This window comes from Falco punctatus, assembly GCF_963210335.1.
Source record: "Falco punctatus genome assembly, chromosome: 7".
Lineage (NCBI taxonomy): Eukaryota > Metazoa > Chordata > Aves > Falconiformes > Falconidae > Falco > Falco punctatus.
Window position 1 is genome coordinate 42,114,897 of NC_137587.1, and position 16,257 is coordinate 42,131,153.

At 43.7% G+C, this 16,257-nt stretch overlaps 1 protein-coding gene across 5 annotated transcripts in view; it reads left to right on the plus strand.

The window, feature by feature from the left end:
* Window positions 1-16,257, plus strand: part of SYT16 (synaptotagmin 16) — a 53,797-nt gene that overhangs the window by 18,234 nt on the left and 19,306 nt on the right. For all 5 annotated transcript variants that reach the window (XM_080394896.1, XM_080394898.1, XM_080394899.1 and 2 more), the window contains one exon: window positions 14,725-14,960. In XM_080394896.1, the coding sequence (XP_080251022.1) occupies window positions 14,725-14,960 (236 nt within the window). The remainder of the gene's footprint in view (window positions 1-14,724; window positions 14,961-16,257) is intronic.

The following is a 16,257-nucleotide window of genomic DNA, read 5'->3' on the forward strand; positions in this document are numbered from 1 at the left end:
TTATGCAAACCCATGATGGCAGGCAAATGCAGAAGGGAATGACCATAAGGACTTATGGAACTGTGGATAATCCACCTGTTTCCTCCTAGCCTCTTTCATGGCTTAACAGCACAAAAACCAGTAACGTAAGCTTATAGGAGGTGGGATTGCTCTGCCAAAAGGTGAACTGGTGTTGGTCCTCACCTCTTGCTAGATAGGTGTGTGGATATGACTTACTTGTGCTTAGTTCTTTTTTGGCTGTTGTAATGACTTTTTGGCAGCAGCCATCATTTGGAGTGGCTGAAACAGTTTTAGTAACCAAGGGAAAAGACTGGAATGAAAGAAAAGAGGGAAATTACAGTCATGGAGGAAAAAATGTGCACTTTTATAGACAGTGAATGATATTGTTGGGCTGTGTGGGTCTTCCAGGTAATGAGGAAGGTGTGGCTGGGCTGTACCTCTGCACATGCTGTTTGCGTGATTCTCATGCGGTTTCCTCAGATTGAGTTAGGGAGTCTTCATCAGTATCTATTTGTAGACCAACACGAATGACTTAGTTTGAATCTTAAATCAATCCGTAGCAAAATCTGTAGAAAATTTCTCTAGTGACTGTGAAAATAGCTGATGCTCTCATGGCTTCATCACCCTACCAAAAAGTTCCCTGATGTTCAGGCAGGTGATTAGAGAGCTCCGTATCCGTGTGAGGTGAAGCATTCCAGGAGGGACTCATTGCACTGGCTGTGAGGGCTTACCCACACAAGCTGGACACTTGGAAGCATTTCCCTCCTCAGGCTGAGAGATCCAAGCCCATATGGTCTATACATAGCAGCGTAATCTGTGTGGGTGTATTTTCCAGCAAATAGTGTGAGAGTTGTGGTGCCGAAGAGAAAGCCCTGAATTCGGATTAATGAGAGCACTGAGGTTTGCTGAAGCTCTGTGTCACAGGATCAATTTTGGGGTCTAGACTTACTGTCATAAATAATGTAGCTATAAAACCTTTGGGCCTGAGGGTGCAGTTTTGCAGTTGTCAGTAGCCGATGTAAAACTGCAGCTGGGATGTATCACCCAGCTTCCCTGACCACGTAGTTGTGCAACTTTCCATACCTGGCCTCATGAGCATGCCACTGTGGGTTACCTGGACCAGCCTGTTGCTTCAGCTGAGAGTTACTGGCTGCTTCCCTGTTCCTTTTGAATCAGGTAAGTAGGTCACGTGATGGCTAAAACTGAATCAAGGGGAAGAGAACTGGGACAGGATTGTCCCTTTTGGGTGACAGCTTTGGTCCTGAACACATATGAGTCTTGTTGCACCACATCCTCACCCACTGCTGTTGCTGGAGTCTGTGATTTTTCCCAGGAGTGCCATGGAAACGGTGGTGTTACAGCGGAGGTAAGGGGGGGGGGGGGGGCTGTGGTGAATCAGCCCTCTGGTAGCAAACAGAAAGTTTCAATTAGAAAAATCAGTGGGAAAATAAATATCTGCCTTGTTGCAATGCAGTTGTTATGCGTAGCCACCTCAAACACACATCTTTCCGAGGGAGTTGATTTCCACCCTGTTAATCAGCAAACAAAGACTTGTGGGTGTGAAGTGAATGGTTACAGCCTTGGGTGCTGTGAATGGTACGTAATGTAATCGGTGTGCGTATGCTGGGTCTCGCAGGTTGTGAGCCTGGTGTGGTGAAACCAGTTTCAAGAGAAACAAGAGTCAGTGTTCTGGCTTTCCTGAGCATTTCCTTGGCCAGTTTGATTTCTGCTGGGTGCCATTTTCGTGCCAATTCAGATGAATTTCCTTAAATGTAGTGGAGAGAGTTTACAACGTGACCTCCTTGCATTGGAAGGAGAAGTGCATATCCAAGCCAAGCAAACAAGTAGGAGAGGTGACTGATGGGGAACCTGGAGAAAACCAACCCATTGTGGTATGAAAGCTACCAGGAAAACTGTCACAAAAATAACGCTTATAAAGTGAAAGTTATTTTTTTTGTTAGAAGGACAGGACGGTGTTTTCTAACTTGTCGACTGTTGGGATCCAGCAGTTTGTTTAGTTTCCGAGTCCATGAGCATTTACAGCCCGACAGCCCAGAGCGTACACAGCTACACCTGTGCCCTGCAGTGTCCCCAGCGTAGGTGCAGCATCTGCTGACAGAAGCTGCTTTTCTGCCTCTGCAGCTGCGTGTTTTCTTCAAACAACCTAACTGGGGCTGGCAGAGGGGTGTAGGCTGACTCATGGATGTAACTGCATCCACACCAGGGGCTTTCCTGGCTTAGCAGTGTCTCCTACAGTGTGTAATCTCTCTCTTTTTCTTTTTTTCTTCTACTTCTCTGCAAATCCTGGGCCTGTGCTAATAAAACCCAGTAACATAAATGTAGCCTGACTCATGCTTACTCCACACGTAAAATGTAAAGTAGGTGATTGGGAAAATCAGGGATGATTGTGCTTCTGCTTCTTGGCTGCCATTTCCTTTAGCTGTGGAAGAACCTTAGGCAGCAACGTGAGAGTCAGTCTGAAGCTGAATCTCATGTTCCTATTTTTAAAATCCAAATTTGGGAGTAGGAAAAAAGCAACAGGAAAATATGTTGATTTTCATGCTGTTTTCTGTGGGCAGTTCTCTATTTCTTTGCACAGCAGTGTGCAGGATTGGAGTTTATTGCTCTGACTGCTGTATTGTGCAGCTATAGAGGTGCTTGATGGTCAGAGCCAAATAATGTTTTGTTTCTGATTACTCTGGTTGTGGGGTTTTTTTGTTTGCTTTTTTTTTTTCTTTTTGTTGGAAATGTCGCCTGGTATGAAAGCTGCCGAGTTGTGATTCTTTCTGCCTGCATTGCAAACAGCCAAATGTGTTCACCTCCGAGAGCTTCTCTGTGGGTTTGGTCATGGGGTGAGGACAGATGTAGAGGTAGAGATCGATGTGTTGTGAAAGCAGGACAGTCACTTGACACTCAGAAAAGATGTGGGGACCTTACCTTTAACTGGGCACCCAATGGCTCCTGGGTCAGTATACCTACCAGAAGGGGACAAAATGACATAGGTCTGGGTGTGAGGAGAAAGCCCAGCTGAAGGCTGCCTTCTGTTCGTTAACAAATGAGCAGTCAGTGTTAGTGGTGCACTGTCACCGTGCACAACCTCTTCATCCATAATGGCATGTGTAGAAGCATGGATTTACTGTATCACAGCACATTCTCCATCAGTTTTAAATTCATTTGAGGTCTAGGTGGATGTTGTGGATTATGTTTCTGTTTTATAACAGAAGACTTTTTTGTGATCAGGTTGTATCTCCAGATCGTTCTGCACATAAATGAAGCTATGAGATGCTCTCCTCCTTAGTCAAGCCCATAAATCAGGTAGTTGTGTTACTCTGTACTTCTGTTTGAACTCCCAGGTCAAATGGTTGACAACAAGAGCAAGACGAAGACAGTGCAAATCAGAGCTGTAGTTGCACAGGAATTGGTAGTAGCGACTCCACGTGTGTTGCTGCATGTTCCCTTTACAAAATGTTCCTTCTCTTTTCCAAGAAGGTTTAACAAATCTCTTGTTTGCAGCAGACCTTTCCTTTCTGTGTGCAATTCAGGGTTTTGCTGAGTTAGGAGCTGTTGCAGATCACTCTTTCTCTATGTCATCGTGATCATGAAAATTTTAATGCCAGGCCTGTGTGACTGCTTCTGTAATAGCAAGGAACATGGCACAGAGCGCTCCTGGGGTCCTGCGAGTGTATGCATTATGCATAGATGCACTGATATTGTCTTTGGTTGTATGATCAAATAAATTTTTTTTTATGTAGTACTTCTGCTTCCTTCAGGGCTTGGGGATGCTCCCACTGAAACTCTCACTGACTTCTGTAAAGCAGAATCAAAATCTTTAAGAAGAAAGTGGACAGACAAGGGCAGCATTAAATATATAGGAAAGCAGAAATTTGACATTCTCAAACTTTTCATTGTTCAGCCAGGATGATTGTTGTTTGTTGTTGGGTTTTTTAACATGCAGGCAGACAGGATGCATACAGTACATCTATATTTTACACCTACACTACGTATTTTATTCCGTTGTTGCTTTTTTTTTCTTGGATAGGCTTTGAGCAAGTGATAAGTTATTCTTATACTCAGTAACACTGCAGAGAATTCTTGAATTATTTATTTCATGCATTTTAGCTTAGTGTATTTGGATGCCTGTAAGCTAACTTTGTAACTGATTGGGTGTTTGAAATTTCTGAATAAATAGTGGTAGTTTGAAATACCTTGCCAGAAAAAGAGGTTACCCTCCTTCCTCCCCCACTGTCTCCTCTGGGGAAAAAAAAAATTAAAAAAAAAATAATCCTGCATCATGCCTCCTTATGAGTGGTGGGAAGCTGATTTGTAAAACAGATGCTGCATAGAAGTAATTGAGTTGAAGCTGCTAGAAATATGTATATGCTATGCAACATCTGCAGATCTCAAGATGTATTCATTATCATTCCAGAATTTAGATTGTAATTATGGGTCCTTTATTTAAGTTTCCATGGTGATACAGAAAATGTTTCCCCCTTGTCCTTTCCTAATCAGGACACTTGTATATTTGAATGGTGAACATTTTTCTCTCCCCTGAGTAAAGTTAGTTTTATTAATACAGAGATATTAAGTTGACACGGAGCTGTCTGCTGCTCAGGCAGAGAAGCAGCAGCAGACATATCAAGCGTTTGCTACAGATTCCCCAGTGCCACTGTTTAATTAGTCTGTATGCTTCCAAATGCTAGTAAGAAATAGCATCCAGTGTCATAATAAGTGATGCAGTCATGCTTTGGGGATTGGTAGAGATTGAAGTCAAAGTCACGTGGCCAATAATATATCAAACTGGGCCAAAGTCCTCCCCTCCACCCCTTCACCGTTTCCCTTCTGCCTTAGAAAAAGGGCTCTGCTCTGTTTTGCAGGGAGTTGCATGCAGGTCACCCAGGGAGTGCCCTTACACTCCCTGGTGTAAGCGGTCCAGGAGTGCTGCATCCACATATCCTTTACAAAATGTCTCGTGACACCCAGAATTGTACACTGCATTAATGCACATTTATTTAAGTATACAGCTTTGTGCCCATGGGTTAATGTTACAGTGGTTTAGAAGATGTGGCTTTATTACTGAAGATGATATTTTACTCAGGATTTTTGGCAAGCTGTTTGAGTGAAAAGTGGACTACTGTTTAAACCAGAGTAATTTTTATTTATCCTAAAAATCCAAAAGATTTACACGTATAAATAGAACTTATCCACATTTGCCGAACATTTAAATTAAATTTGTACAGGTTGCAGGAGCTGCAGGCTCATGCAGCAGTTGACTGAAAAGGAATGTTTAGTTTTACGTACTTTGATTATTTGAATAGAACAAGGCACATTTAGGCCATAGGATTGTTACAGCTTGAAATAGTTTTTATTTTAAAAAATTTCAAAGAAACTTGGGTTTAATGGCTTACATAAAAATATTTTTTGTGAGACATGGCCAGTGACAATTTACAAGCTAATATCTACAACTATTTTCATTTCTATCAGAATAGGAACACCTAACTTTTTCCTCCCAATTGAGAGCAGTTTTCTAGAAGGAACAGCAGGCTTTTTGTCAAACTGTGGCAAATCAGACCAGAGGGTCAACTCTACCGGCATGTCAGTGTGGAAGAAGCCAGCTTCTGCTGGGCTGCTGGTAGGAGCAGTTTGCTTTGGCCCTGCTAGCTTCCTTGCTCTGCCCTCTCTGCCTGAGGATTTGAGTGCTGTCTTCTGTGCAGCAGCAGGTAAATTTATGGAGCAGTGACAGCAGTTGTCGTTACGTTTATACTGCAGATTTTTAATAGACCTAACACAGTGTATAAAAGCAGGATCCAGTTTCCCTACTTGCAGCTGTGTGGTTGGCATGAGATTTGAGGTGGAAAAAGGTGCTTTCCCTCCCAAACCAGGCAGTGTCACTGAGCAAGCTGCCCTCCACCCGTTTGCCTGCGATACCCATTTGTTCAGCTGCTCGGGTTTGCCGTGGTGATTATCAAAGTGAGTCTTGGCAACCATATCGTATACTTCATGCTCAAGAACAAGCAGCAGACCGACCACACTTGACAGCCGGCTTGTTCACACGTGTGTACACAAATGTGCACGTACACACTGCCTGCCTGTCCTGCCCACTGCTCCCTTCTCTGTGCACGCAGGTGGGTCAAAACATCCTGCTGTTGTGCTTCGTTGGTGCTGATGGCAGGGAGATCAGCAAAATGCCTCTGCGTTTTCATCCTGACAAAGCAAGGCCAAGTATATATAGTATGTATTGAACCCTCCTTTCCCCATCTGGCGGATATTTTCACACTAATGAGGGTGCAGTCATCTCATATTCGAAGCATGTGTTGGTAGCAGGAGGGTAAGGGCACTCACAGGAACGTGCTCAAATGCCTATCTTCACTTTTAAAGGTTACAATTTGCATTGGTCTCCCGAGTTTCTCTGCTACTGGCAGATGGAGTCAGCAGTGCCTGTTAGCCACGTGCCACATTTATGTGTTCATGGTATTACCCAGAGCAGGTTACATCTGAGTTGCTTTTTCTGCACAAAAGAAGTTCCCTCTCCACGTTAGCAGGAGCTGCAGGGGAATGGAAGCATGAAAAACTTTTCAGTCCCTTTGCTTACTACTTTGTTTTTGCACATGCTAATGATTTTACAAATGGTTCTCTTATGTGTTTTGTGTCTTCCTTTGTGTTCTGCTCTGTTAAATATCTTCATTTTCTTTTAAAAAAGGGTAATGTGCAGAGCTGGGCAAAGTCTAGTGGTATGTAAGTGTTGCTGATAGAATATGACATTCACAAGCTTCCCAGAGGTTTGCAGAAGCAGATAATTCTTGAGTTTGTTCCCCAGTCCTCCCTAGACTCTTGGTCCCCTTTTTCTCCCCAGAAGGTCAATCAGATTGCTAGAAGCATGCTGTGTCATGTGGCTTCTTGGCCAAGGGCAGCAGGCTGTCTAAAGCCCAAGTTGTGTTTATCTCCTAGTAAACAGTTTCTGGGAGGATGAAGGACAGACAGTCTCTTCAGGCAGCGACAGTGAGGTGATTAAGCAGTTTGAGATCTCTGTTGTGGTCACAAAGTTTTCAATCAGAAGTATCTGAAAAAGCAACACCAGCATGTGTGGAACATAGACCCAGATACAGCCCTTTGCTCTCCAGCCATGAGGGGGACAGTACAGAGGTACCCGGATGCCACGATACTGTTTGCGTCGAGTAAGATGAAAGAAGTTGGAGTCTAAGATCTGTAGCTTCAACAGGGAAAGGTTCTTTTGTTGTGGAGAGCAAGTCCTGAATCTTGCTTTCTGTCTTACTAAACTTGGTTTCTGTATTGGTTACCTGCAGCTCATTAACTATATATGGCTCTTGAATTCTGGCTCATAATCCACAGGGATTTTCGTGGGTTTAATTGCCAGTTTTGCCAGAGTAAAGACTGCAGGACTTTTTTCTAATTATTTTTGATCTGTGCCATGTAAGTAATTTCTTTAGCAAGCCTTTTAGCAGAAGTTGAATGTCTTCTTTTGTAACAGCTTTGCAAACACAAGGTGAACAGCAAATGAATTATGCTATATCGTTTGCCAGCACATACGCCAAATGTCAGGCAATGACAGAAACTAAACATTTATGGCACAGAAGGGAAGAATTTTATGATCTTCTGTGGACTAATGTAATGACTCTTTTATACAAACAGAGATGCAATGCATTTGAAAATGTAGCTACTTAGAAAATTGGCCCGAACACATTCTAAAATCTGAAAAAGTTCATTAGAGCCATGAAAGTGCCCCTTATTTTTAGTTCCATAGAATGTTTTAATTTTGAAATACAATTGCTTGATTTTAACGTGCCCTCTGATTAGAGCGATCATTTCAAGATATGGCTCTCCATTGAACTCTTCTGGCACAACACGGTGCAGAGTTGCTCTTACTTTTCAGAGGTATTGCTTAAATAGCTGTTCAGAAACTAGATGAAACCACATGTCAAAACCTGCTTTCTCTAAGACGTTTGGTTCTCAGCCCTGGTCCTCACTAAGCTCAAGATTAGACCTTTCGTTATGAGTAAATACCTATAAACTAATCTTTGGGTATGTCAGGCCTCCTTCAAACCCAGAGGGGGGGTCTGAGGCATGTAGAGCTGCTTTTACTGGGTGTACGGCAATAGTTGCACACACACACGGCTCCTGATAAAAGGCGTTTATTTGGGAGAAGAGCTGAGCAGTTGGGGTAAATCCTACATAATCCCACACCCTGCTATCCCCCAGTTGCTGGTCCGAGAACTCCATGTGCATGAGAGTCCATTTTGGCCCCTGGGTGCTGCAGTGATCACAAAACACGGAAAGGTTTGGGGGTGTAAAGCCATCACTGTGCCCCGAGGGTGTATCAAACCCTGTTTCAGCTGGGTGGGAGGGATGAAGGATCTTTGGAAGTGCTGAGCCCAGATCGGGGTCATGGCACTCTCAGACCTTCTTTAGTCTCTGCCCGAGACTTCTCTTCTCCTTGTGTTCTCTTAGCGGACCTTTTACTCATACGGCTGGTAGTTTTCTTACAGAATCAGAAATCTGTAGCAAACTTAGCCACACAGAGAAACTGAGCATCTCAGAGAGCCCTGAATAGCTTCTCTCCCACTCAGCCTTGACATACGGCAAAGTCTTCTCACATCATTTTCTTACGTGAGATTTTCCTTGACCCTCTGTTTCTGTTGTCACTGCCATGACAATCTGCACTTTGGACTCATTTAGCTTTAACTTTTCACCTGTTAAAAATCTTCATAGTAACCTGAACAGGGCTTGGAAAGAGGAGCCACACCACAGGAAGGAAGTGTTTGGAGGATGCTCTGGGGAGCTGAATGGCTTGAATGCCAGCTCTGCCCACAGCCTCTCTGCAAATCACCCTGTTAATAAAGAGCCTATTTTAGTTCTGGAAACATGGAGTCTTCTCAGGTTATTACCCAGCATGTGGTAAATTAAACAATCTTGGCCTGATTGCATAATGTCACTTGAAATTTAAGATCCTCTTTCTTTTTAACCCCTAAAATTTACAAACCGTTTTTGTTTAGATTTATTGCAATTAGATAATGATTCTGCTCCTTTGAGGATCTTCTAGGAAGTTTTGTAGCAGTTTTTGATGGCTAATCTCAAAATAACTGGTGGCAGGAGCAGTGCTTAGTGTCCCTGCATCTGGTTTGGTTCGGTACGAGGGAGCACGTGGTGCCAGGCTACTGCAGGGTGATTTGAAACTGGGACTATAGCAAGGGCCAGGCAAGAGGATTACTGCTGTATGAGGAGAAATATGCCTCAGTCCCACTAACTTGTATTTCTGCTGCTGTTACTGTATTTCAGGAAGAGGAGTTTGAAAATCACTGCTAGTAGCTAGGAGGATTTCAAGTCCAGAAGGTACCTAGATCCATACCAAAATCCTTTCCTTCTCTGGACCATGTTTAAAGAGGTTCTTAACTTTCAGCATGTGTTAGTGTACAGTCTAGAAGGAGGGATCAAATTTCTTTCATTTTGGAAAAATCACCAAAAGACATGCTTTTTCTTGTAAAAGCCTGGTGACCCGTTGCAGTCCACAGAGCATCCATTGCCATGGTCACCACAGGTAACAGGTACACATTAAACTCTTCATCTCGGTGTTTCTTGCTGGTCAGTGAATGATGTGATGTTAATTTAGCAAGATCTACTAGGCCCCATCTTTGAACTCTGACAGTGTGTTTTAGGAAGTGATGAGGCTTCTCAGGTCATCTCTTTGGCACATTGTAATGCTTCGTAGAACTGATTGTGTATCATTGAAAAAGAAGATAGATACTTAACCAAGGTCGTTTACCTGCCAGTGTAAGGGGAGTCTTCACAGTCCTTTCCAGCCTGATTTTCAGTGTTGGATGTGCTATGTGTTGAGCTCTCCCTGTATCCTTGGAGAGATGCTTCCATAGCCGAGTGCCTGTTAGAGTTCTGTTTGGAGGTGATGCTCATCCTTCTGTCTGACAAAACTCACGGTTTCTTTCATAGTCAGTTCTCCAACTTTGAATATAGATTATCCAGATCTATTGGTGATTTCTGTTCCTCAGTATTTCCCTTGCCTCCTTCCTGGCTTGTGGATACACGTGACACAACAGTGAAAGGTTGGGGGACAGAACTGAAAAAAAAAAAAAAACCAACAAAAAAAACCAAAACCAAAAACCTCACGCTCTTTTAGTGTACAATACTATCTGCCCTTAATTTTAGAACTGCTATTTCTCTGCAGGGACTCCTGGCTAATTAAAGTTCAGATAGTTGGATAATGCTGTCTCAATGTGTATCCCTGATGCTGTGCTGTTTATTCATGTCAGGTATTCATAAGACAGTTGACATTTTCTTCCTTAAAGATCTCTCAGGTAAATTACAGGCATTTTACTGTTCTGACCTTTTCCTTTACATGAACAACTTCTGTTTTCACCATTTTTTTGGTGACTATAATGTTAGAATAGATGTAGTTGGAGAGGTGTAGTTGTTCTAGTCTGTATAGTTGGGCTATTACCTGTAATGATCTTCTAATACTGGTATTTATAAATGATTATCTCTTACCAAACTACTTTAAAGAAAAAGCCAGACTGTTTCACTGAATGGTTTTAGTGAATCACCTTTTCCTTTCCCTTCCTTTCCCTGAATACTACACTTGCTCTCCTAACACATTCATTTTGTGCCTGAGTCTTAGGGAGATGGCTTGCTCTATTAATACATTTCTGGAGTTCTCCTGTTATGAATAGCCTTTTATGGCTTTAATGTAGTTTTTGAAAATTCCTCTATTATTGATCTAGATATTATCCCAGCAGGAGTCAAAACCACAAGACAATTGTGTGAGGATAATTTCTTACTACAGTAGCATTTTATTCTGAAAGCCTGCTGTGTGGTGTGTGCTTTGATGGATGACCCACTGTTTAAAATGTGTATTAGACATTGGCTTGCTAATTAAATGCCTTAAGGAGCGACTGTATCCATCCTGTTCTCACTAAATTTGTGGAATTTCTGTTATTTTATTTCTTATGTTCTTATGTTTATTTCTTTCTGTTTTTTTGACTTTGTAGAGAAGACTGGGAGTAATGGTAAAAAATCAAATTACTTTCTACCCTTACTCAAGAGTTTCAGCTCAGGGCGAAGGTGAGACAATGAGGGCTCTTGGTTTCAGGACCTGGGTCTGCCAGATGGGAGGATGAGGAGGAGGAGAGGTGGGATTTGCATTTCCAGAAGTGAGTCAGAAGAGCTCTCACCTGGAATTTGAGAGATCTGAGTTTGGATTCCTCTTTCCTCCTGAAGGACCATCTTCCATACCTCAGAATAGGACCATAATTACAGAGCTGTGAGGTGCTCTCAGACTTCTCTGTTGAAGTGCTGGTGCTTGAAGTATTTTACGGGGCGGGGGAGGGGTGTGTGTGAGAATGTGAGACCATTCATAGTTGAAGAAAGGGGGTAAAGTTATTCTCCTAATCTCTGAGCTGTTCAATTGAAAGAGCAGCCAAGGAGAGAGACAGGGACTTCTGCACCCCTCCAGGAACTGTTTCCTGAGTATAATCCCTGTTACCCTTGTTGGATTTTGGTTTCTTTTGTTGGTTGAGTGGCTGTGAATCAGAAACAGCAAGTTTGCTGCTAAGATCAAACACAGAATTTCTTCTACTTGGAAAGATTTGAGCTTTTTGTTCTAGACAGAGGGATATATAGAGAACCATAGAATGGCTTGGGTTGGAAGGGACTTTTAAAAATCATCTAGTCCAAACCCTCCACTGTGATTAGGTTGCTCAAAGCCCCACCCAGCCTGACTCTGAACAGTTCCAATGATGGGGCATCTTCAGTTTCTCTGGACAACCTGTTCCAGTGTCTCATTACCCTCACAGTAAAGCATTTTTTCTTTATATCCAATCTAAATCTGCCCTCTTTAAAGATTGCCCCTTGTCCTATCACTGTAGGCCCTGGTAAAAAGTCTCTCTCCATCTTATATGCCCCCTTTGAAGTATTGAAAAGCGGCAATAAGGTCTCGCCCACACATCTTCACCAGACTGAACAACCCAAATTCTCTCAGTCTCTCTTCGTAGAAAAGGTGTTCCAGCCCTCTGACAGTTTTTGTGGCCCTCCTTTGAACATGCTCTAACATGTCCATGTCTTTCTTGTGCTGGGGTCCCCCAGAGCTGGCTGCACTACTCCAGGTGGGGTCTCATCAGAGCAGAGTAGAGGGGCAGAATCACCTCCCTTGACCTGCTGGCCATGCTTCTTTTTACACGGCCCAGGATACGGTTGGCCTTCTGGGCTGTGAGCACATAATTACTGGCTCCTGTCCAATTTTTCATCCACCAGCATCCCCAAGTCCTTCTCTGCAGGGCTGCTCTCAAACAGTTCATCCCCCAGTTTGTACTGATAGATTAGGGATTGCCCTCACCTAGTGCAGGGCCTTGCACTTGCCCTTGTTGAACTTCATGAGGTACACGTTGGCCCACTTCTCGAGCCTGTTAGAGTCCCTCTGGATGGCATCCCTTCCCTCAAGTGTGTCAACTCCACCACTCAGCTTGATGTCATCTGCAGGCTTGCTGTGGGTGCGCTCACTCCCAGTGTCTATGTCGTTAATAAGGATATTGAACAGTACCAGTCTCAGTACAGACGCCTGAGGGACACTGCTTGTTACTGATCTCCGTTCGGACATTCAGCCATTGAGTGCAACCCTTTGTATGAGGCCTTGCAGCCAAGTCATCCATCAGATATGGTCCATCCATCAAATTCATATCACTCCAATTTAGAGACAAGAATGTTGCATGGGGCCATGTCAGAGGCTTACAGAAGTCAAGTGAGATGACATCTGTTGCTCTTCCCTTATCCACCAATGCGGTTCCTGCCTCGCAGGCAGCCACCAGATTAGTCAGATAGGGTTTGCCCTTTGTGAAGCCATATTGACTGTGTCTAATCACCTTCCTGTCATCCATACGCCTTGGTGTATCCTCCAGAAAGATCTGTTCCATGATCTTACTGGGCACAGAGGTGAGACTGACTGACTGGTAGTACCCAGGGTCCTCATTTTTGCCCTTTTAAAGAGTGGGTGTGAAGTTCCTCTTTTTCCAGTCACTGGGAGCTTTGCCTGGCTGCCGTGACTTTTCAGGTGTGATGGAGAATGGCTTGGCAACTACATCAGCCAGTTCCCTCAGGACATTGGGATGCATCTCATCAGGCCCTACAGGCTTGTGTGTGTTCAGGTCCCTTGGAGGGTCTCAAACCTGATCTTCTCCTGCAATGGGTGGGACTTCATTCCTCCAGTATCTGCCTTGAGATTCAGGGACTCAAGAGATGTGGGACGAGCAATTGCCACTGGAAACTGACTCAAAAAATGTTGTTGAGTACCTCTGCCTTCTCCACGTCAATTGGTTCCTTCTCTCATGTATCAGGTGGGGAATGAAAACATTGTTTCATTTAAACCAAAGCAAACAAATTGTTTTCCATTAAACAGAGTAATTAACATTTTTTAAAGGTTTGAGTTGGAGAACAAAATTGAAAAAAATGATGGTTCTATAGTAATCACCTTCTTGGGACCAAACAAGCAGGGGGCCTTGCTTGGGCAGTGTGTGTGGGCAGGATGACCTTCAGAGGTCCCTTCCAACCTCAGCCATTCTGTGAAACCTTTAAGTGCCAAATAGCTGTGTTTGCAAAGGAGGTAATTCTGTTTTCATTACTGTCGTCAGCTGTCTGGAAGCACAACTTGTTTTCTTTCACTGTAACTGCTTCTTGCTTTTTTGAAAGAGATGGAAGCAGAATCTAGCACTCTGTGTTTCTAAAGCAAGGCCTGGCATCCAGCTGCATTAGGAGGAGAAAGGTCCCTCATTTTCTTCTGAAAGTTCTTACAGAGCACATTTAAGGCCGAGTCATGATGTTATTTTCATCTGTGTCCCTGCACATGTAATTGTCTGTGTTGTTCCATCCAGGGAGCTCTCACTGATGCCTTCAAGTAAAGTGCCATGTGTTCAAAATAGAGACCTCAGTGGTGCAGAGAAGGAATCTGTGGTCTGAGCCAGAGAAGATAATTTTATTCTCATTAATGAACCTTACTTTAGCCCATGAAGTAAGTGTGTAGGATCAGATGAATTAAAACTAATAAAAGCAGGCAGGAAATTAGGGAACACATCTCCCCTCGGTTGCCCTTGGGATAATTTAGCCCAGACACGGGATTTGGAGATTCCTAGTTGGCTTGTGGGTCTGGTTATGCACACCCAGGCTCTCAGGGATGGGTGATAGGGCTGTGATGGTAACTCTGTTATTTCTGTGAAACTCCTTTCCTCACCAGCACCATCCTCTTGAGGATAACGCTAACTCCTGTCCTCCTCTTCCTCCTCCCCCTGCACAGAAGGAAATTGCTGATACCTGTTCATCAGACCTACGCTGTGCTTTTCTGTAATTTGTCTGACCTGTGCTTTCGTGGAAGCAATTGCTTTGGGGTTGCAAAACAGCCCCAAGGCACTTGAATATCCCAAACACTCCGTTGGTAATTGTGTTTGGTACTTAACTTCTTCAAGTAAAGGCAGCCAGTTTCTCAGGTCAGAGTGGGGTAAGAAACAGCCGTGTCCGCTCTATCAAATGCTGATTTATACAGGACTTGTAAGTTCAGTGCTTCAGTACTCAGAGGTAGAAACTGTCTCTTGCATATATACTGGAGATAGGGGGTGAGGGGAAAAGAAAGAAGAGAAGAGAAAGGCACATTTGTGGAGACAGAGGATCAGGAAGTTATTCTAATCCCTCTGAAATTATTTTCTTGCTGAAAATTGCTAGATCTGGATGGACTAAGCCAACTGAGCTACCAAGACAACCTATCCTATCGTGAAGATGACCACGTATCTGTTGATTCAAGAACAACTGAGAGCGGGGGCACTAGGCTGGAGTCCAGTGTTGCTGATGGTGTTAGCCAGCAAGGCGTGGAAGGACGTTTGGAAATGGAGGCAGCATTCACCAACCAGGGATTTGAAGTCAATGATGCTACTGACAGCTCATCGCCTTGGAGCCCTGAGGTATGGCGAATTGTCATCCATTACACACAGTGTAAGCTTTCGAAGGACGTTGGGGGCCAAAAAATGTTAGAGGAGAAATGAAGTGAAAAATTGATCAGCACAGCACAAGATAATGGTACTCCTGTGTGTGTGTGTGCGAACATACACCCCTCTCTATGTGTTTCCCCTTTTTCTGGTATTTTACCTCTTGCTACTAACATTCAGAGAAGCTGTTTTATTGGGTGATTTCTGACTGCAATCTCTGAACTGAAATTGGAGCCATTAGCTGCCTGAAAGCATTTAAGTGCCCTCTGTGGTGGCCCAGAGCTTTGTTGCTGGCTGTATGTGCAGGGTGTCTGGGGACATGGTGTGTGGTCACTGAGTCCAAACTGTGCCTCTTTTTCCATGTGGTTTCTATGGCTTAGACAATGGGAAGCATCTGGAAAGCTGGAGGCAGCTGGTGGGGGTGGCCCGTGACTTGGCCAAGTGACCATCAGTCTAGTCCGCACTGGTACCAGGCACCCTTCCAGGGAAGGAGACTGCCTGGGGTTGGAGCTCCTCTGCTTTCCCTTGGCTCTGCACCTTTATTTTGAAACCTCAACAAAACTTTACAGATTTTAAGGTATTGTAAACACCTGATGACTTAGCATCCCCCTTTTCTCTCATAATCTCTGTCCGTAATGTGTTGGTTTTCATTACTATTTTACCACAAGATTAAATTTCTGAAAAAATATCAGCCTGCATCAGATGTATTGAAAGAACAGCACATCTTCTGCCTGAATTAAGAGACTGTTCTTCAGCTGTGGAAATTAATACCTCCATCACACTGAGCAACAAGGCTTTGAGGGAAAAGTTCTTTTCCTCAGAGCATGCTGCCTGCAGCCAGTTAAAGAGATGGAAAGCATCTCCTCGGGGCATCTGCTCCAGCCCTAAGGGGTGTTTTGAACAGCATTTTGGTTTGCTGCACAATCCAGCCCCACAAAATATTACACAAAACATGGGAACTCCACGCAGCGGCAGTCCTGCCCTCTCTTTGCTGTGTGCCTCTGACACAGGCTGCTTGTCTGCCCACGAGGCTCATTTCTCCTTTCCACATCTGCGGTACATTGCTGTGCTTCACATGTGCCACAATGTCTCCAGTGTTCTCGTGTATTTCTTTGGAATACATCTCTTGTTCTGCTCCTGGTATGTACATTTTTAAAAATGCAAAGAATGGTTATAGCATCAGGGGGTAGATATGCCCAAGTCCCAGTTTATCTGCTACAAGCAGCTTCTCATCCAAAGGTATTATGTGGATTAATGAAAGACTTTTTATTGC